The sequence below is a fragment of the Alternaria rosae genome (assembly GCF_020736505.1).
Source record: "Alternaria rosae strain MPI-PUGE-AT-0040 chromosome Unknown BKA58scaffold_6, whole genome shotgun sequence".
Lineage (NCBI taxonomy): Eukaryota > Fungi > Ascomycota > Dothideomycetes > Pleosporales > Pleosporaceae > Alternaria > Alternaria rosae.
In genome coordinates, this window is record NW_025763575.1 from 380,400 (window position 1) to 400,774 (window position 20,375).

At 54.5% G+C, this 20,375-nt stretch overlaps 6 protein-coding genes across 6 annotated transcripts; 4 read left to right on the top strand and 2 right to left on the bottom strand.

The window, feature by feature from the left end:
- The first annotated feature begins 104 nt into the window (after positions 1-104).
- Positions 105-3,126, top strand: BKA58DRAFT_386228 (uncharacterized protein). Its single transcript, XM_046170440.1, has 2 exons — positions 105-1,181; positions 1,434-3,126. Exons 1-2 carry the CDS (start codon positions 250-252, stop codon positions 2,677-2,679), a joined length of 2,178 nt encoding a protein of 725 aa, XP_046023961.1. The 5' UTR covers positions 105-249; the 3' UTR covers positions 2,680-3,126.
- Positions 3,127-3,534: 408 nt separating this feature from the next.
- BKA58DRAFT_187900 (uncharacterized protein) lies at positions 3,535-6,900 on the top strand. Its single transcript, XM_046165535.1, has 4 exons — positions 3,535-4,121; positions 4,180-4,452; positions 4,515-4,976; positions 5,025-6,900. The coding sequence occupies exons 1-4, from the start codon at positions 3,582-3,584 to the stop codon at positions 6,720-6,722; spliced, it is 2,973 nt and encodes a 990-aa protein (XP_046023962.1). The 5' UTR covers positions 3,535-3,581; the 3' UTR covers positions 6,723-6,900.
- Positions 6,901-7,618: 718 nt separating this feature from the next.
- Positions 7,619-13,196, bottom strand: BKA58DRAFT_386231 (uncharacterized protein). Its single transcript, XM_046170441.1, has 4 exons — positions 12,900-13,196; positions 12,305-12,743; positions 8,426-12,245; positions 7,619-8,375 (listed from the first exon to the last, which is right to left on the bottom strand). The coding sequence occupies exons 1-4, from the start codon at positions 12,974-12,976 to the stop codon at positions 8,059-8,061; spliced, it is 4,653 nt and encodes a 1,550-aa protein (XP_046023963.1). The 5' UTR covers positions 12,977-13,196; the 3' UTR covers positions 7,619-8,058.
- Positions 13,197-13,970: 774 nt separating this feature from the next.
- On the top strand, positions 13,971-15,300 carry BKA58DRAFT_187929 (uncharacterized protein). Its single transcript, XM_046165536.1, has 2 exons — positions 13,971-14,062; positions 14,115-15,300. The coding sequence occupies exon 2, from the start codon at positions 14,350-14,352 to the stop codon at positions 15,184-15,186; it is 837 nt and encodes a 278-aa protein (XP_046023964.1). The 5' UTR covers positions 13,971-14,062; positions 14,115-14,349; the 3' UTR covers positions 15,187-15,300.
- A 1,684-nt stretch (positions 15,301-16,984) lies between these two features.
- On the top strand, positions 16,985-19,097 carry BKA58DRAFT_458687 (high-affinity nicotinic acid transporter; the record flags this gene model as incomplete). Its single annotated transcript, XM_046174681.1, has 6 exons — positions 16,985-17,142; positions 17,197-17,517; positions 17,579-17,711; positions 17,773-17,852; positions 17,904-18,518; positions 18,573-19,097. 6 exons carry the CDS (start codon positions 16,985-16,987, stop codon positions 18,736-18,738), a joined length of 1,473 nt encoding a protein of 490 aa, XP_046023965.1. The 3' UTR covers positions 18,739-19,097.
- On the bottom strand, positions 18,875-20,051 carry BKA58DRAFT_411985 (snare associated Golgi protein-domain-containing protein; the record flags this gene model as incomplete). Its single annotated transcript, XM_046172330.1, has 4 exons — positions 18,875-19,467; positions 19,524-19,710; positions 19,771-19,844; positions 19,904-20,051. The coding sequence occupies 4 exons, from the start codon at positions 20,049-20,051 to the stop codon at positions 18,875-18,877; spliced, it is 1,002 nt and encodes a 333-aa protein (XP_046023966.1).
- Between the last annotated feature and the right edge of the window lie 324 nt (positions 20,052-20,375).

A 20,375-nucleotide genomic window follows, 5' to 3' on the forward strand; every position in this document is an offset into this window, starting at 1 on the left:
ATACATGGAGAAGTCACCATCTCCTTCGGGTTAGCGCTGGTACTGGCGCGTGCACCTGCTGAAAACCGAAACGCGCCGTGGCTCCGACATTCATTGCCCACTCGCTGGCGTGTTGCTCTACATACACTCATTCCCCCTTCATCATCTTCTCACCCCGCGCAGCCGTGGGTTTCGCCTGTATTTGTATAATCGCCAGTCTTGCGCTCGCTTGTTGGTGTTCAGTACTAAAGTCAGTTCGCGTCTGTTGTGATGGCAGCGCCAATCGCTTCAATGTCGACAGCCGCAGCGCCGTCGCATTTGAACGGTGCCAGCGCAGTATCTGCAGAGGTGCTTCGCGAGGCCGAGTTCCTCCAGAAGATTTTGCAGATACGCGACCAAGTGCTTGCTAGCCAACACCCGCGTATTCATCTTCCACCCAAAGTAATTGAACAGGTTGCACCGCGTCTTCCGCAGACTGCCTCTAGCAGACCCACCACCAACGGCACACCCAACGGATCTTCATCGCAGCTCTTTCCTCCGCGACCAGCATCTTCAGCACGCCCTCCCACGTCTCCTATACCCCCTACACAACGACCCTACTCGGCCAAGTCTTCCTCTTCGAGCATCGATCCCATCTTGCTCACAAAATCCGAACACCTGGTCAAGGCGGAACAGCAGCTCAAGCGGCAGCAGATAGAACGCGCACTGAAGGACCAGTTCGATAAAAAGGGCCGTGGCAACGATGCAGACGAGCGAGAAGCTCTCATCGATGTCGAGCAGTGTTTGATCAAGGCCCACCAACTGGTCCCGCCTGTGTCTGGCTTACCGTCTGCGACTAACAACAGCGACGATGTGGAGTCATTTGACGAGAACTCGTACTACTCTAGCAAGGCGAACAGTTGGTCCTCAGAGGATGTTGATCACGCTGACCACACGCATGCTGATGCAGCCCCACTGACTTCACAGGCGCAGCCCACAGCTCAACAAGTGAATGTCCACTCTCGCCCAGCCGAGCCTACTGTAATCGACCTTGACGAAGAGGCTTATGAGCCGGCCGATGACATAGAAATCTATGAACCCGAGCCTGCACAGCTGCATGAGGAAGGCGAAGAAGAGGAAGACTACTCTCCACCCCCAGCTGAGATCGGTCCAAGCGAGCCTCTGAGGGGTCGGCAGCGCAACCGCCATGGCGGTACGAACGGGTATGCTACTATAAGATCTCTTTTCTTCTCACTTTCATTTTCTTTTCGCGCATTGCGTCAGCGACCTGCTTCGCAACAGGTTCGTCTATCTAGGTTGTGGCATAACCCTGAGTTTGGTAGCGAGTGTCGCTGTATTATGGGTCATAATCTCTGCTGCCTTGAGATCACTCCTAGCTGTCCTTGCGTCTCTCTGTTCCAGTTTCCAGTTTTCTCTTCTCTTTTCCTTCCTGTAATCATGCTAACGTTTCGTAGATCACGCCGTCAAAGCCCGACCGGTCCGGCAGCACCAGTTCACAATCCCCGCAAGCGAAGACGGGAAGAGAAACGCGAGCGCGACGAGAAAAAGCGTCAGCAGCAGGCCAACAAACGCGTTGTCAACTCGCCAGAACCGTACATCAAGGAAGAGCCGCAATCACCACCTCCGTTTACGGCTTATCCCGACTCACAACCTAGTAAGCGTCGTGCGCTACAGCCTCATCCCGATGAAGTAGAGCTTGTTTCTGCGCAAGGCAGCCCCAGAACACAGCCCGTCTACTACCGCGACCCGGAACCTATGACACGTTCCTACCGCGAGTACGACGAGCCCTCGTCTCCGACCGTCATACGCACGCCGCAGCGCAAATCACTGCGCGATGAGCAGGACCTCAGGCGGGTCGCAAGTCTACAATACGCACGACGCCCTTACTCGCCGGGTGGTGGTAATGAGATTTACGCAGCGCCAGAGCCTCGCCAGATTCGCGCAGCATCCCACGCATTTGTCGACCGCGTCGAGGCGCCCATGTACCGCGAAGCCTCAGCTCGCCCATCTGCTGCACCGAGATACGTACGCGAACGTTCGCGATCACCTATACATGAGTATATGCCAGCTCCGCAGCTCATGGCTCCGCCGCCACGCAGAATTGTGGTAGATCAGTTTGGAAACAAGTACTATGCGGCACCAGTGGATGCGCGAGAGTCGATGGCGCCACCTAGCAGACGAGTGGAGGTTGAGCCATACTACGAGCGTGCTGTGACACGGGAGCCCACAATGCGTGCACCGGCACGGGCAGAGATGTATGAGGAAGAGTCTGTTCAGAGAATGCCTCCGCCTCCTCGGCGATATGTCGAGGCGTCGGAGCCTGAAATGATCGAAAGCCCGTATAGGCAGAGGGAGCCCTCTCGCCGTCCTGTAGAGGTGGAATATCGCGCTGCGCCACAGTACGAAGAGATGGGCCCGCCACGAGAGTATGCGTCTGCGCGGTCGTACAGTATGCGGCCAGAAGTTGTTCGACGAGAAGTGCCTGAAGGATACGTCCGACACGAGAGCATACAGCCGTCTGCTGTTCGCGCTTCACAGCCTCGATTCCGTGAGGTCAGTGTGATGCAGGAGCCTTTCGATGAGCGTCGCTATGTTGGCGCACCTCAGAGCAGGCGATATGTTGAAGAAGGACCCATGGAGGTTGCTTCGGAGCCGTTTGTTGGCGAGCCGCTGCCGCGTCGCTCGTACATGCGCTATTAGCATGGTGGAAGTGTAGCTGTAGGATACTTTGGTTAGTGTTTGAGACGAAGAGAGGAATTAGCCTTGTAAGAGATGTAATAGTCTGTAGAATTGACTAGGCACTGTTGATGCAGTGTATTCACTTCATGCAATTCGATAGTATCAGACGCGACAAAAAATATGCAACTCAGTGACTCGATGCAGCAGTGTCTCAGTGCCGCATCCGCGCAGGACGCTTCTCGGCTGTGGTGCCGACTAGAGGGTGAGATTTGCCTGATTGAGTCTGGCGAGCGGACAGCCGTCATCGCACTGCAGGGGAGACGTAACCACGCTCTGGGCTCTGATACCAAGAGATGCGCAGAGGCAAGCTCTCGAGGTAGCGTTTGGGCGATTTCGTCACACATACTGTTTCTCCCGCAACCGAGCTTGTTTGATGCGTGTGGGGTGGGTTGCGTGGAGGGTGGTGAGCGACGACGGTGTGCTGTATTCTAGACTTCTATTCTTACTCGGACATGGCATGATGGTGTAATAGCCAGCCTTGTCGGAGCGTCAGCTATGCTCGTTTAGCGATAGGCTCGTGGGCGCTTGCGACAACCACACGACGCAGCACACTCGCAGCATACAGCGCAGCACGCATTGCCTGAGGCGAACAGCGCACGATACACGACCAGAAGCAAAAAGCAGAGCAGGTGCAGATTCAAGGGACCAATCTCGCAGTCGTGTGTTGAGTGCGAAGGGGTGAATGGCTTCTTTTTGTTCCACCATGATCAGGCCCACTAAAGCAGCGGCGCGCGGCCAATCAACAGCGCGCACCGCCTCGCTCGACAGCTGCTTCCCTCTCCAGTCTTCCAAGGTTCCTCGTCCACCTTCTTTCCTCCCACCACCTCCCGCCCGCCAACACCTAGGGCGTCTCCTCACCCACCATGCACAAACTATCAAACTTCCCGGCACAGGCCCGCCACGGCTGGGAGAAAATGGCCCCGTCGACGGCCTTTTCCTTCTCGCGGTCCAACCACGAAATGCCCGTCTCCGCCCCGATCAAGCGTCCCTCGACGGCCACGTCCGCCCCGCCCGTCATCGCGCCCGGCACCCAGGTCAACCTGTCCTTCAACGTGCCCTTCTCCTCTAACCTCGCCGGCCCCGACCCGGACGACATCATGTGGGCGAGCCCGGGGGCAAAGGCGCGATGGACTCATCCGGAAGGCACGGCAGACCAGACGCCGACACACAAGCTGCCCGTCCACGCCCAGAACGTCGACAACCTGCGGAACCTGTGCAGAGAAGTGAGCGAGCAGACTGACGGACGCGTTTCGGCCAACGTGACGTCGGCCGAGTCGAAGCCACTGCCCGGCCTGCAGCGGGGCCCATTGCGGGCGCTCGTCACCAACGTGTGCCTGTCGGGCGAGCTGGAGATTGTCAACTCGATGCGCTGCCGCATCCTCAACTCGACGCCCATCTCTCTGGTAGGCTGCTGATGCTGCGAACTCCGCCTCTAGACCACATGCTGACGTCTTGGCACAGCGATCGTCTTTTGTCGATATTGACTCGCAGCTCATCATCGACCCGCCGACACAGAACGTCAGAGGCGCCGTGCTCAACCAGCTCGACCTCATCTCCAAGGCCACCAAGGCCGACATCTTCCTGCTCATGCCCAAGCAGCCTGACATCGAGACGGCCAGCTTCCATGGCAACATCGACACGGGCATGGACCCGCGCCTGCGCTGTGCCATCTACGGCGACCTCGAGACCATGGAGCACGCGAAGACGCGTGTGCTGATTATGATCGACCAGATCGTGAGTTCTCAGAGCCCCACAGATGCCCGCTAGCGCACCATGCTAATTCGATGCCGTCACAGCTCAAGCGAACCGTCGATACCATGAAGCTCGAGCTCACCATGCACACTCTGATATGCGGACGCGGGCGCAAGAACATCAAGATGATCGAGTCTGCCACGGGCACCGCCATCTACTTCCCCCCGCCCTTCCCTCGTCTGTTCGGATACACGCCGCCCGGTGCTCAGCGAAGGCCTGATGACCTAGTATACATTACGGGTGAGAACTCGGAGAATATACTGCGCGCCAAGCAGCGTCTGCACGATCTAGTCATGTCCACCAAGGTATTTGTGAAGCCTGTCATGGTCACTGATACCAAGCTCGATGCCATCTTGCTCGAGCGTCTGGACAAGGTGCGCAAGATCATCGAGAACAACGGCTCGTACATCCTACTGCCCCCTCTTGGCGTTCAGCGTGGTGTTGTGCGTGTTCAAGGCACTGATGTCTTGCATGTTGAGCGAACTGTGCGCGAACTGATGCAGCTTGTAAGTTCGGCATATTTTTCATCTTGGATCTATACTAACAATCCCCAGGCCGGCCAATTCTACAGTGCCTCGTGGTTCATTACCCACCCTGACCCCACACAGCGCCCACCCACACCTGCCGACGTTCGCGCCATGCTCTCCGATATCTGCATCAACTCTGGCGCCGAGGTCAGCTTCGAAAAGCTCAACTTCCACATCTATGGATCCGACGATGCTGTCAGAGCTGCACTAATGGTCATCAGCAACATTCCCTTCGTGAAGAAGTCGCAGTACAACATGAGCGTCAAGATTGAGCTGGCCAACGAGCACAAAGAGTTCGTCAGTGGTAAGAAGAACGGCAAGATCAACAAGATCATGAGCCACAGCAGTGTGCAGATCGTCTTCGATGGCTTCAACGAGTACAACTTCTACATCGTAGTCCGCGGTGCCCAGTATGAGGCTACTAAAAACGGTCTAGACCTTGTCGAACAGGAAATGCCTGCTTCCATTTCCTTCCATGTCCCTGATCAGTACCACAAGCGCATCATCGGCATCGGTGGTCAGCACATTCAGCGCATCATGAAGAAGTACTCTGTCTTCGTCAAGTTCTCCAACGCCATGGACCGTGGCGGCTTTGGTAAGGAGGAAGATGACATCAAGGTCGACAACGTCATCTGTCGCACCCCTGCGCGTAATGCTCAGAATCTCGACTTGGTCAAGCAAGAGATCATGGACATGGTTGAGAAGGCCGACGCCGAATTTGTCTCGGAGACTATCAACATCAACCGTCTTTACCATCGCGAGCTTATTGCTCGTCTAGACAAGATCGATGAGTTGGAGAAGAAGTTCAACTGCAAGATTACATTCCCTAGCACTGAGGAAGCCAGCGACATTGTTACAGTGTCCGGTCCTGAATATCAGGTACCTTTCGCAGTTGACGAGTTCTTGGGTATGGTCCCGGAATCTCATGATCTCGCCTTCCCATCTACCACGGAACTCAGCGAGCACATCCGCTCAGCCGAGTTCAAGGCTGAGATACTTGACAAGCTCAAGACCCAGCACGAGGTCGATGCCCAGCTTCAGCAAGCGCAGACCGAAACTGTTGACGGCAAAGAAGAGACGATTGAAGCCTTCCACATTGTCTTCACCAGAAACAATGCTGGAGGACTCAAGGATGCCATTGATTTCTTGCTTAACCACCTAGTCATGCATGGTCTTGACACTAACACTGTTCGTGGAGCTCTTCCACGTCCCAAGTCGGATTCTTTCGAAGACTCTCTACCATTCTTTGAGTCCAAGCTGCTTCAGCGCGCAGAGCCAGCTGTCGACAGTACCGACTCGCCTACCCGCTCTCACTTTGGTGATGATGAGCCTCGTGGTATGCTCGACCGCCTCCGCAAGCCAGGCAGCATGTCGTCCTTCACGTCCATTTTCAACGGACGCAAAAATACCAACTCACCAGGATCCCTTTTCAAGCACGCTTCGAGCAATGCTTCCAAGGCATCCCTCGCCAGTCTGGAATCCACCGGTAGCTACCGTAACCCGTGGAATGACAGCGGCATCAACCTCGCGGACGACGAGCACCACAACAACGGCTGGCCCATGCCAGCACCTCGTTTCGAGTCCAAGTTTCCTTTTGGTTCCTCTTCGGCGGCGCCTGGGGACGTGACCCCTAGGTACGACCCGCGGGGCTCCGTGGACAGCGGGCGCCCCAGTACTTCTCATTCTGCATCTGGATACCCGGCCCCTATTGGGCCTCCTCGTTAAGTGATACACCAATCTCGAACCATTTATTTGATACCACTACTGTAACCGGCCTTTAACGACGAATACCCCGCTACGCGTTCATTGTCTCTTGTACGTGTGCGACGACAAAAGAATTATACCCCCTCCTACTCTACGGCGAAATATCCCACGTCAAAAGCCTAGCCTGGCTGGTGGTTGTTGTTGCTGTTTGCGTTTTCTGTATTGCGTTTGTCTTTTTGCTTGTTTACGGGCGTTTTCCTCCTCATTGTTGCTTTGCTTTGCTGAATGATTCCCCAAATTACGGCGCAAAAAGAATATATACCAATTTGCTGCTTTTGTGGATTTGTTGCGTTTTTGTCGTTCGTTCGTTGTGCGCTCACCACCACTGAGATGAGAGGAGGAAGGGATATACGATGGGACGATGATACCCCCCTGCCGGCACTGCCTGCCAGCCAGCCGTCGTGAGACGGGCACACTGGTGGGCTAACGATTTGGTGTATGGGTAGAACATTTGGGTCTTTGGTATAAAACACAGGGGGTTTAGGTGTGCTGGCTCAATGTAACGAGCGGATTTCCTCCTACTCACTCTCTTTTCTCTCCACTCTCCTTGTTGAAGAACATGGGAATGCTGGAGGTGTGAGGGTATTTGATAGATGAACGAAAGGCACATTTACACCCCATCATCCTTTACCTTTGCTTTCGCTCTGTGATGCGTGTTTTTAACCAAGGTGAGGATGCCTTACGGCCACGATAAGAACATTGTCCCTACAACGAGCATGAGCATGAATCCTGGAAATACCTTTCACGCATTCTTCGCAAGATGGGCAGATGGCAAGGTCTATGAGAGTTGGTGGAATGCGAAGAAACGGGCACAAGGAGTTTTCCAAAGGCAAGGTGCTGAGATACCGAACAACTTAGGGCACAATCAGCTTATTTTTCATAGCGATTTAGTGGCTAAGAGAGACTCGTGAGGTTGTGTTTCCAACTGCATGATCACATGTGCTGTACAAGCATGGCGTGACTACGGCTTCTGATTATTCGGAATTCTCATGAGTTACATGGCAACTCTCCGCTACTCGAGGACAAGACAGGCACAATACACAATCAGACATTCTTGAGTGTTATTCTTGGTCACTTGGACCGATTTGGATGTTCATTCAAGGTACAAAGCCTTCTGTTGGGATACTGTTAACTACCCTCATCTTTGTCCGTCACTGAGTAGTGTTCCCGCCATTATGCGTCGAGCTATAGGTAGCATCGTGTGATACAGCACTGTTCAAACAAACAGATAAAACAGTACAAGTCCAAATCACTCGACGCACTAGTCGTCGAGCTCCTTCAGAGAATCGAAACGATTCTACCGCTTGGTCTTCTTCTTGGCGGCGACGACCTTGAAGTTGCTCGAGTCGAGAGGTTGCTGCACCTGTTGCTGCTGGATAGTGCTAGCGCCACCCTTCTTGGCGACTTCAGACCAGCCACTACCTGCGGCCTTGTTCTCGGCAGGAGAAGCAGTGTTGCGTTCGTCGATGATGCCCTTGTCGGCGAGCTTGCGGCGGCGGAGGAACTCTTCAGCGAAATGGCGCGAGTCGAGCGTGTTGGAGGCAGAGTGCACGGATTCAGTGATCAACTCGGCGTCGGCTGGGAAACTGAGGAGTGAGGAGACAAAGTCTTCGGCTACGGAGAGTTAGTGTGTTGTACGAAGCATTGCTTGAACGAATACTTACCATTAATACCCTTATTGAGGTCATGACGAAGCTCGTTGACAGCCCACTTTCGGAACTCCTCTTCAGCGTTGAGCTTCCCAGATTGTCCTCCCATCGTGGCACTACGCGTGACAGCGGGCTTCTTGGCAAGCGATGGTACAATGGTTGAGCTAGCGGAGCGAACAGCGGCAGGCACAGGAGTGGTGGTGCCTCCTGGTGTCTTCACCTTACCACTTGCACCGACAGTGGTCCAGGCAGTACTGCCAGCAGGCATAGCAGCGGCCAGCACAGGGGTGCTCTTGCTTGCCAAGTCAGCATATCGCTTACCACCCGATGCAGCCGGAGCGGCGGCACCGAAGGCGTTCGCAGCTGCAACAGCCTGTGCAGTAGCTCGTTGCTTTCGAGCTTCCTCTTCCTTCTGAATCTGCTGTAGGGTCTTCTTGGAACTAGCTGTTGGCTGTGCGGCGACCTTGGTGGCAACAGGCTTAGTCCAAACAGACGCATTGGTCGCACTGGGCGTTACAGGCGACGCACCGCTCGCCCAGGTCGAGCTTGAAGGCAGGCCAGGTTGGACTGCGGGTGACTGGTTCTGAGCTTGCATCTCCTTCTCAAAGGCCTCACGGCGAGCTGCTGCCGCGGCAGCCTCACGCTCTGCAGCCTTCTTGGCTTCCATTTCTTGAATCTCCCTCAATGAGGGTCCACGAGATGCGTCAACAGGCTCCTTCGCCCACGGAGCAATGGACACACTGGGAGTGTCGGCAGCAGGAGTTGCCGCACCCGAACGGGACTCAGTGTTGAGATTTTCAGCAACGATGGGCTTTCGCTGAGCAGCTGGGGCAGGAAGCGGAGACTGTGATGGCGGTGGCGGGAACGGGAAGATGGCAGGCTCGACCTTGTTCCATGCGGCTGCAGGTTGAGGGGAATGCTTCGCGGAAGCAGCTTTCTGAACCTGTTCAGTAAGTGACAGGGTCTCTTGACCAGCAGCATGTCCCTCGTTGTGCTGCTCGACTTGATGGTCTTGTGCTCCATGTTCTTCGGGAGATGCAGGTTCAGATTGCTCCTGCGATTGTTGAGCAGACGGGTTTGAAGGCTTTCCAATAACACCTTCGGGTGGAGGAGCTGCCTTGGACGATTGTTCCATGTCCGTTTGGACTCGCAAGTCCTGGAATTCTGCGAAACGCTCGGCAAAGTTGCGGGCATTCTGCATGTCTTCAGGGCCACCCGGGCGAATCGTGGCGTCATGCTCAGCTTGCTCACGCTTGAGTCGAGCACGGTCGCCAATCACGGAAGCCATGTATTGTGCGTGCGCATCAGAGTCTTGCTGCTGTCCGAAGGCAAATGGAGGCTGGTTGTTGCGTCCCAGGTTGAGACGGTCCATCATGCCGGGCATGTCTTGGTCTCTCCGGTTGCTCAACATATCCATACCGGGGCCGATAGGACCCAGACCCGGGACAGGGCCGGGACCAGATCTGAAAGTGTTGTCCATAAGCCCTGGGACAGACGCTCCTACTGTGGTGCCATGGGTAGGCGATGGCTGATATCCACCTGGAGATGTGATACTACCAAAGCTTGGTTGGCTATGTAGGCTCTGCGCGCTGGAGTGATGATTGAGCTGATTTGGCAAGACTCCCCCCATCTGAACCTGACGGGCAAGCGCTTGTTGCTGCTGAGCCAGGTGCTCTTTTTGGCGAGCCATGAGATACTGCTCCTCTTGCTTTCTGCGCTCGAGGGCATTCTGTTGTTCGGCAGTAAGGGTGGTTCCAAAGCTTGGGAAACTATTCGCGAAAGGAGGCTGGGCACCTGGAGCGGCAGCAGTACTAGGGCCAGCACCTGCCCAAGAGTTGCCTGGCTGAGACGTTGCGGGGCCATGCGGAATACCGATCTGAGGGACCAGGAAGGGCTCACGGGAGTTGCCGATTCGCCGGATGAGCTGAGCCAGAGGTTCGTAATCGGGCTCTTCAGCCTTCTTCACCAGCAGCTCAGGCGAGAAGAAGCCAGCCTTGTACCAGTCGTGCATCTCCAGGCCGGAGAACGGTCCTTGAACGTTGCCGGAAGGGTCGCGATAGATCCACCTCATCCTGTCGGGCATAACCATCATCCGCTGCTGAGGCACAGGTGGTTGACTAGAAGCTGGACTTCCAACGCCTGGCGTCGATGGCTGTGCGGTCCTAGTCGGGTTGAGAGCGGCCATAGAGAGCGACGTGGTAGCCATATTCGGAGGTTGTCCAGACGAGCTATGATCATCATGATGGGCATTGGAGAAATCTTCAAACAAATTGCGGTTTGCGCGGAACGGGCTTTCAGTGTCACGGGCTGGTGCCTGTCCACCAAACGCATTCCTGCCAAAGGTACCAGTCATGCTGTGTTGCCGGTCGCCATGCGAGGAGTTATCGTCGGCGTGCCCTCTGTTCGGGTCATTGGATCGCATCTGTTCTTGCATCGAGGGCGGGAACAGAGAGCCAAGCCTACTGGAACGGCCTACTGTGGCATGACCGAACAGCGAGCTGCTACCCAGACCAGCCAGAGAGGGCGACTGAGCCTCGCCAACATTTCCGAAAGCACTGTCAAAGCCACCCAAGCCACCGCGTTCGCGAGTCGGAGTGCCCATAGTGTGGTGCCCAGTAGGCCAGGCTGCAGACCCTCCTAGACCAGGCAGGCCACCGAGCCCAGGCAAAGTTGGGAATCCTCGAGCGGGACCAACACTGGAGGTTTGGCTGCGATCACTAGCTGCAGTTTCGAATGGTGCAGACACTTTTCCCAACCCTCCAAGCCCACCAAACGCGTTGTGAATGCTCGAGTGAACAGACTGGTCGATATGGAAGCTACTCATACCAGGGAAGTGTGCGTTCTGGTCGCCGGAATCGTCCGAGTCGTCATTGTGCTGATCTCGTGCGTGGTGTGGGCTCTGGTATGGATTCGTGTCCGTCGGGCTCATCGGCTCGTTGCCTCGTTGAGGCGATTGATCCGTGAAGTTATTCCTGTTGTACATGTCGCGAAGACCAGTGTCGGCAGTCGTCATCCCAAATGCGGATAATCCAGATTCGTCGCGGTGGTCGGGGCGGTGGGGCGTTGCGAAATTGCCGAAGCCTTGTGGCCGGGGCGGGCTAACGTCTTCGCCGCGCAACGCAGCACTGCCAGTTGGATGGTCGTCTTCGGGGAACGGATCTGTGTCGTTACTCATTGGCCTGTTGGTGCGAGATTCCATCCACGAACCGCCTGCCTTGGAGGACTCTGCCTCGCTTAGCCTGCCCAAGTTGCTCATGGAAGCTTTCTCTTTCGGCCCGTTCCCGAAGTCCTCAATGCTCGGCTTGCCCATCAATCCCTTAAATCGACTTTCACCACGCAAACTTCCGTAGCCGGGCTTTTTCTCTGACTGCGGCGCTGCAAAGCTTCCAAAAGCGCCAAACCCACCACCAGGAGTCGCGGACCAGGGCGAGGTACCACCACCTGGGCTGAAGGGTGCGGTAGTTGTGCGCTTTGCAGAGCCAAATGCACCAGCGCCGTCGGCCCCGCCTTTTTCTTTTTCACGCTCCTCACCGGGGCGACCTTCTACAGGCTCCTTATAGTCTGTCCGACGGCGTACGAGGGCGGGCGGTGGTGTGACGGCACTGCCTTCTTCGCGCGCGAATCGTGAGGTGGCGGGCGACGAGGGGAACGGATACGCGTCACTGGTATCGCGGCGGCGGGTACCTGGGCGCGCGCTCGTGGGCGAGGAGATTCCGTAGGGAGTGCCTGGGCCTTGCGACACAGACGTCTTCCGCAGCGAAAGACCTTCCTTGGGAGTACCGTCTTTGTTCTGCGTGGGTGGTTTGAGCGGCGAGTTGACAGACGAATGGAAGATCTAAGCGAAGAAGCGCGCGTTAGTGTATGCTAGGAAGGTGCGCTGGGGTGAGTTCCTACTTCTCTCTCATCGTCGGTCATGTCGGTCAGGCTGAGTGGCAATATGCTACCGTCTCTGTCCCAGCACTGGTCGACCCCGCTCGGCGCCTCTCTCTCCCTGCCGTGATCGTCTTTGCGGCCCCAAGAAGCGCTCGAAGCACCATTCGTAGCATGAGGCTCCCATCCACCCATGTACAAACTAGACAGTCCATCGTTGAGGTCACTCGACGCTTGTTGTATCCGGAACAGCTGCGTCAATTGATCCCGCGAGTAGCGACCCTCGAACGAGCTGCCATTGCGGCCAGGCTGTGCGTGGGGCGGGACATATACGCCGGCGCTGGTAGACGGGTTCTGTGGCGCGGCAGGGTCTCGTGAGGATGAGTGGTTCGTTGAGCCGGAGAGGCTTGTCGCGTGTGAAGGTCGGCGGAATGTTTGCGTGGCACCGTTGGTACGTCGAGCCCTGGTTTCCGGGATTAGTTGGGGAGCCATGATGGTAACGAGGGATGTAATGAATGAGAAAAAATTGTTCTGTGTTGTGCCTAGCGATTTGACGTAACAATGTGCCGTATGTAGCTCGGGAGTGGTGTTGACATGGGGTGCAGCAGGGCGGACTTACCAGTCAGCGCCTGAGTCGGGACGCGCTGGATTCGCACTGTTTCCTGCAGCTGCCGAAGCAAAAGAAGTAGGCGCCATTGTGTGGTGGTGTCGTAGTGGTTGCGGAAGTGGCTTTGAGACGAAAGCGTGGTGTCGAGGCCAAAAGATTTAGTGTGGGGATTGTGGCAGGCGAGTGGTGGAGGCAGGTGCAGTCGAGATGATGTCAGGCTTGCAGCGGTTTGGTGCTAGGGACGTCGGGAAATATTGGCACAGTTCGTCGTGGCGTAGTTCGGGTGGGAGATGTAGTCGTATTGCGGCGACAGAAGAAGAGCTTCAACCATCGGCCAACATTTGAGGTTGGCTAGAGCCGAGATGGGCGCACGTGACCCGATCGTATTACGGGGACTAGGTTTTTCTCCTTCGTTCCCGCCACAACGCGTCAACGCGTCGCGCCTACCGAATCTAATTGACTAATGACGTCTTATTCGGATATCGCATCCATGTCTAGGTGTGATTACTCCTAGAGTGCCTTCCTCATTCTCCAGATCTCCAAACCAACCTGCTGCAAACACGGCAGGCACGCTTCGATCCACAAGCCCAAGACAAGCCCCTTGTGAGGAAGGGGAAGGTGCGATGTGTCATCTCGCTCCGTCGTATCGGCCTGGCACTCGCCGCGGCCTTCTTCAAGGCCGGCTTCATCAACCTTGACAACTACCCATAACGACTCATTTCCCAACTGTGTGCTATTCTTCTCGTTGAGGATCATCTCGCATCGTCGTTGCCGCACTCCATTGAGTCGGCATCTCCTCTTCAATCTTGGAGCGGGATTCTCTACTATCTCTTCTCATCTCTATCAGACATGCCTGGACTTGTACATTACAGCTTCCACTCGACTTCCGACGTCACTGCTGGAGCCCGTTCAGTCGACTCACATCACGACCGGGATATGGTTTGCTCTTCCCGCTAAGCGAGTTGTTTGCTCGGACTCACCTCGTACACCGTAGTGGCACCAAGACGCCTACCACCGCTGGCCTTGCGTCATACAGGCCTGCTACGGCCGGAGCATCGCCTTGCCAGCAACGACTCTTGTGCTGGCCCCGTCTGAAATCCTAGTGACTGTATTGCGTTAGGTGCCTCCAACCATGCATAGATGACTAGTCTACGGACAGCTCGCAACCGTGACAGGTAAATAGACCCAGCTAGTGGCACATCTTTTACTACAAAGTTAAGTATGCAGCCCGGCTAGGTTTCGAAATTTCTTTCGCCTTTTGTGTAACACAAAGGTTATCAAACAACTCACCTCACATCATTGCGCCTTAGTCACTTGCCTTTCCACAAGGCCACCGATATACACCATAATCACCCAGGCAGAACCGTACACACAGAGTAACCCGAGTCATTGCCAGCAAAGGTCTCGTCGAACCAGCGCTCAAAGCTGGCTTCCGTGGTCGAAGGACAGGGACTGGGTTTAGATGGCTGGATTAATGGGCTTTCCTGCTCGGGGTTTCCGTCCGAACCAATCCTACGATGAATCATATAGCAGCGACAGCGACACTTTTGGACGAGACCCACGCGAGCAACGAAGGAGGTTTGCAGACTTCCAAAGACAAGCATATTTACACAGGTTCCAAGACCAGCAATCGTCGCCCCTAAGTATGGGAGGTTTTCAGTCGCCTTTTTTGAATCGCACGAGAAACAATCCTATGATGGGGCCACATGCGCAGTTTGGCATTCCTTCGCCTCTTGGTATGGGTATGGGTATGGGTATGGGTGGCGACCGCATGGGTGGTATGGGCTTTGGGATGGGCATGGGAGCTGGAATGGGGCTGGGAATGGGGGGAGGTATGGGGAGAGGCATGGGCATGGGCATGGGCAGAGGCGGAAGTATGGGTTTCCCGGGTCGGTCGCCCTTCCTAGGCGGTTCACCGATGGGCTATCGGCAGCCTTCGCCATTTGGACTAGGCCCTTCACATCGATCACACCCGATGTTTACCAACCGCCATCGCCAGAACGCCCAGCCATCATGGCCTCAATCCCGTCACAGCCCCTTCGTAAGGGGCTTCTATGATGACGACGAGGATGACGACGAGAGCGATTACGATACGCCTTCGACATACAACTATCCAAGGCGGCGAAGAGGGGGAGGCTTGGGACAATTTAGGCGTTCGCCCTACCAAAGTCGACATACACCACGTTGGATACATGGTCACAACAACCGCTATGAAGAATATGACGATGAAGACGACGAAGGCGATGAAAGCGATTACGAAAATTACTACCCCGTGCGTCGCCGAAGGCCCAGATATTAGTTGCTCTTGCGAGGCTGTATCCACCGCTGTTTGAAGAAGATGGCTTCGCAGCATCTTCAAGATACAGAGCGTCTGCTTTGGTCAATGGCGTTGAAGCGAATGATTCACAACACCAGGCGCTTAGCCAAATAATGCAAATGTCTGAACTGGACTCTACTCTTCGAATTTATCAGTTCGTTTGGAAGGATCACTTCATTATTAATCCGCGTTGTCGCCAGATCTTCCCATCAGTGAAGCCAGAGATCAGCGTTTTTTGCTCGTATAAACGAACGGTCGTACAAGTCACGCCTTGTACTACTAACATCGTTGCACGCGCGTGTCATTGACCCGTGAAGAACGGAACGCAGTCTCCCGAAGCTTTGCCATCCTTCCGAGCAGCAAACGCACCCTATCAGCGTGAAATACGGGTGGTGTTTGCGCAACGTACGATGAACGCCCGTTTGACACTATCGATTGCGCCTGATGCCTCTCACAATGTGGATGGTATTTCTTTCCGAGACCAATGAGATGTCTGCGTTCTTCACGGTTGTGCGACTGCTCATTTCAGGGCCACGGTAGCTACGATGAACGAACAGAAGAGGCGAACATCGTGACCCCGTTCCTAGGCTATGCACCCGAAATCGTGAAGATCTTGAGCAGACCACATCTCAGCCGCAGCAAAGAAGCCTGGAAGCGGGATCAGCGAGAAAGCTTCGCAATCATTTTGCATAAAGTAGTAGGTTTCCGTCGTTGTAACTCTTCATCCGAATTACGCCATCTTTATCCTCACAACCTTACAAATTTACTCCTAGTCTGAGTCTCATAAATACTTAAACCAGCCATCAGAGTTAACATAATTCGCTATGTGTCTCCTTTTCCACTATTCTTACCGTTGCCACCAGTCCAAGTCAGAGACGCTGCTTCTACCCTGTCATCACCGTCCATTAGTACGCAATGAAAATCGAATATCAGTACCGAATGATTCGAAAGATGGCAGGATATGCCCAAGACTGTGGAGGAAGGAGATCTCATCACCGCATTGTGTCGGGTGCCTGGCGAGGCTGAGCATGTATGGAACGGTGTTACAAGAGAGGGAGAGAGAGAGTGTGTATGACAACCCAGCGCGCCGGAACAGGCTCACAGCTTGTGCGCTTATGTGAGGTAGCAGTGTTCAAGCATTTTGCGGCATATCCGGTATACCAACGAGGCATCACTTGAGACTGTGCTTCGAGCCTCAGAAAGCAGCGCCACATTGCAGGGCTATCATCATACGACGACCGGATGCCTGGCCCCAGTCGCCTCAAAATACGACCAGGTTACCTCCAAAGATTCCAGACACAAGGTTTCTTATCGCGCGTGCCAAGTTCCTTAATGCATGTCAGCCTGCATACATAAGCTTCCTCGCCCAGCCAGTCGAGCCCCGAATTCGCCCACAGCCCACCTCAAACACCAAACCTCGGCGAGACAAGTCTTTAGGATATCTCTTAGCTACTGCAGCCAAGCTCCCATTTCCTTGGATCTCACCGGTTGATCTGTGGTTCTCATCCACTCAGGTGGAGGTTAACGTTACACGATGCTATCGGTCTCGGGGCATGAGAACGGAAACAGCAAGATGCACACTGTGCGTACTACGACGCGGAAGTTATTTGTGCAGAACCCCGGAGTCTGGAACGTCGTAGCTGCGTCAATACGGTAGGAGGCTTCACTACTACTTCGCCGAAGTCATCGTCAGCACGAGATGTGGGGAGTACATGTATGGAGGGCAGGTCGGACAAGGTCGTGATGCTCTTCGGTGCGCAGAATCATCACACGATACAAGATGATGGAAAAAAAGATAGAGACTCTAAACATCGCTCCCATACCATCGGATACCTCATACGAAGATGTCGAGCCCAATGGCTTCGATGCAGTCGCTACCAAAAAGCTTCTCCGCAAGCTGGACTGGCACCTCATACCATTCATGTCACTCATTTACCTGTAAGCTTCTTCTCTAACAGATCAGACCTGTACCACGGACTGATAGCTGCATAGCCTATGCTTCTTAGACCGCACCAACATCGGCAACGCTCGCCTCGACCATCTCGAACAAGATCTCAAGCTACACGGCCTACAGTACAATGACTGTCTCGCCGTTCTCTTCCCCTTCTACATCGCCGCCGAGATACCGTCGAACATCATGATGAAGAGGACCAGGCCGTCTATCTGGCTGACGTTCATCATGTTCTTCTGGTCATTGGCAATGATCCTGCAAGGCTTTGTGAAGAACTATTCTGGGTTGATGGCTACACGAGTCTTCCTCGGAGTGTTCGAGGGGGGGCTGTTTCCGGGTGTTAATTACTATATCTCGCAATGGTAAGTTTACACTTCAGGAATCTGGCAGACGAGATTTTACCCTAGTGCTTACTCACGTAAGGTATGTAAGAGACGAATGCGGCTTCCGCATGGCCCTCTTCTTTTCTGCTGCAACGCTCGCCGGAGCTTTTGGCGGCGTCCTAGCCCGCGGCATCGCCGAAATGTCCGGTGTTGGAGGAAAAGCAGCATGGGCAGTAAGTGTTTCTGAACGAACTGCATGTGAGCCACACACTAACTTCGTACACCTACATGTAGTGGATTTTCATCTTAGAAGGTCTCCTCAGCATCCTCGTCTCAACAATAGCATACTGGTGTATATACGACTACCCCGAAACGTCAGTCCCATCCCCCCATCCCCCACTCCCACCCATCTAACACCCACCCAGTGCCCGTTTCCTCACTCCCAAAGAACGCACAGAAGTCCAACGCCGCCTCCACGCAGACCATGGCCACCTCTCCAACGATTTTGACATGAAATACGTCTACCAAGCCCTCACCGACTGGAAAATATACATCTTCATGCTAATCTGCATGGCGGGCTTCTGTCCCATTTACTCCTTCGCCCTCTTCCTGCCCACCATCATCAAGAACATGGGCTACACTGCCAACGACGCACAACTGATGTCCGTCCCTCCATACGTCTGCGCATGTTTCTTCACTATCGCTGCGAGCTGGTATGCTGATCGCGTAAAGAAACGTGGTGTCTTCTTGATGGGCTTCCAGGTCGTGGCTATTGCGGGCTTTGCTATGCTTGCTGCCACGGGAAGGCCCAGTATACAGTATGCGGGTACGGTGCTCGCGGCTATTGGGATTTATCCTCAGATTCCGTTGGGTATGGCATGGAATAGTGGGAATATTGGGGGCAGCTTGAAGAGGGGGACGGGCATCGCTATGCAGGTTATGGGTGGGAACTGCGGAGGTATCATTGCGAGTTATGTTTATTTGTCGCGTGATGGGCCGAGATTTATTATTGGGCATAGCATTTTGATCGGGTTTGTAAGGTGAGTTGCTATACTGTCGGATGACGTCGGTGATGCGGAGCTAATACATTGTAGCATGGCGTTCTTCCTCACATTCTTCATGTCGACATGGTGTCGGACGGAGAACGCGAGACGCGATAAGATTGCCCTGGAAGCTGGGTCGCAGGAGTTGACCGAGGAGCAGAAGTTGTTGGAACGCGAGCTTGCCGATAACGTGCCGTGGTTTCGATATACCACCTAGAAGTGGGTTTAGTGGTTCGAGTTGACGGTAAGATCTGACCTTGGGTGTCATGTGCATACTAAACCCATGCGGGTCATAACTTCATTATGGCATTAAGAATATAACAGTCTATGTATGATACAATCAACAATTACGCTCAGAGCATTCTGGTGGGTTGCGTAGGCTGCATGGCCCACTCCGGAGGGTCCTCGTCATATCTCCTCTCCATTGGTCGGTTGACCTGCGTTGGTTGCATAGATGACCAGATCGGAGGCCCCTCGTCGTATTGCGTATCGAACGCACGTTCAACATTTGGTACCAGCTCGACGGCTTCGGCCTTCTTGACCTTTCTGAGCTCTTGCTCCTCCAAGAGTGTCTTCTTCACCACGCGCATCTTCATGTAGATCCAGATACCCATGGCAATAGTGATGACAAAGATAGCGCCGAACATGACCGTCTTGATTACGTCGTCGTTGCTCTCCTGTAGGAGCAGTACACCGAGGTAGACGAGGAAAATTTGCTTGGGCAGAGAAAGGAAAGTAGCGACGACGAAATGCCAGAACTTGACGTCGCAGGTTGAAAATACGGCGGTGGAAAAATGCGCTGGAATGGCGGACAGGCGGATGACGAGCACAATGGTGAAACCTCCGTCACGCGTTAGACGGGCCATGGCACCGTAGTTTAGATTGGTGCGCTCCAGTTTGAGAGCCTTGGAGCGGAAGGCGTATTTGAAAGCGTACCATGTGCCGACTGATATCGATGTGAGTATGATATGCATGTAACCGTAAGGATTTGGTAAGGCTTACCTTCGCCGATGAACGTGCCCGCTGCAACAATGGCGAACCCGATCCACAGACCATAGACGACACCACACAGCAGCGCGATGATCTCATGACCGAACAAAGGAGGAAAAGAAATAATGATAAGAATAGCAATGGGGATTAGCCATCCTGCTGGTAGGTCTCGCACTTTCTCAGACCACGGCCGTAATTTCTGCACAGACACCGTTAGCCACGTGTTCGTCGGCCCCAAAGCCAAACACCAAAAACTCACCTCAACGACGGCGTCGTGTTTTATCGTGATGATAACTGTTAGGATACCGATAACGATAAACAATATGTGCCATGCTATATGCTGAGTCAGCCAAAAATGTTCTACGGTCGCAGAAGCGGCGGCGTGGTCTTACGGATGTACTTGGGGGCGAGAAAGAATCTTTTCCAGTCAAACTTCTGGTACTCTGTTTCTTCTGGCGGGCCTTGCGACTTCTTCTTCTTCGGCGCTCCATCCATCATGCCCGACATCTCAATGTCGCTTTCACGTTTGCGGAACCACATGGCGGAGAGTACAAATGTGCTGGCGGGTTCCCGCGGAGGATTTGCCGTGTTGAGAGGCCAGGCTGGGGCGTGACTGCAGCGTGTCCAGGGTCCAAGCGCAAAACGAAAGTGAGGTCGTGAGAATCCGTTATCGCTATCTCCCAACGACGTAAGAGAGGGCAGGTGTGAGAAGGAACGCTGGGCAAAAGTAGGTTGGCGGCGCGGTTGCGGTGGGTGTCGGTGGCGCGCAGCAGGAAAGGGGAGTGATGTATCAAGCTTCGCGGTGAAACCGGCATAGCCACATCCGCGTAATCCAAGCTCTGGCCAATGGCGACGCGCCAGACG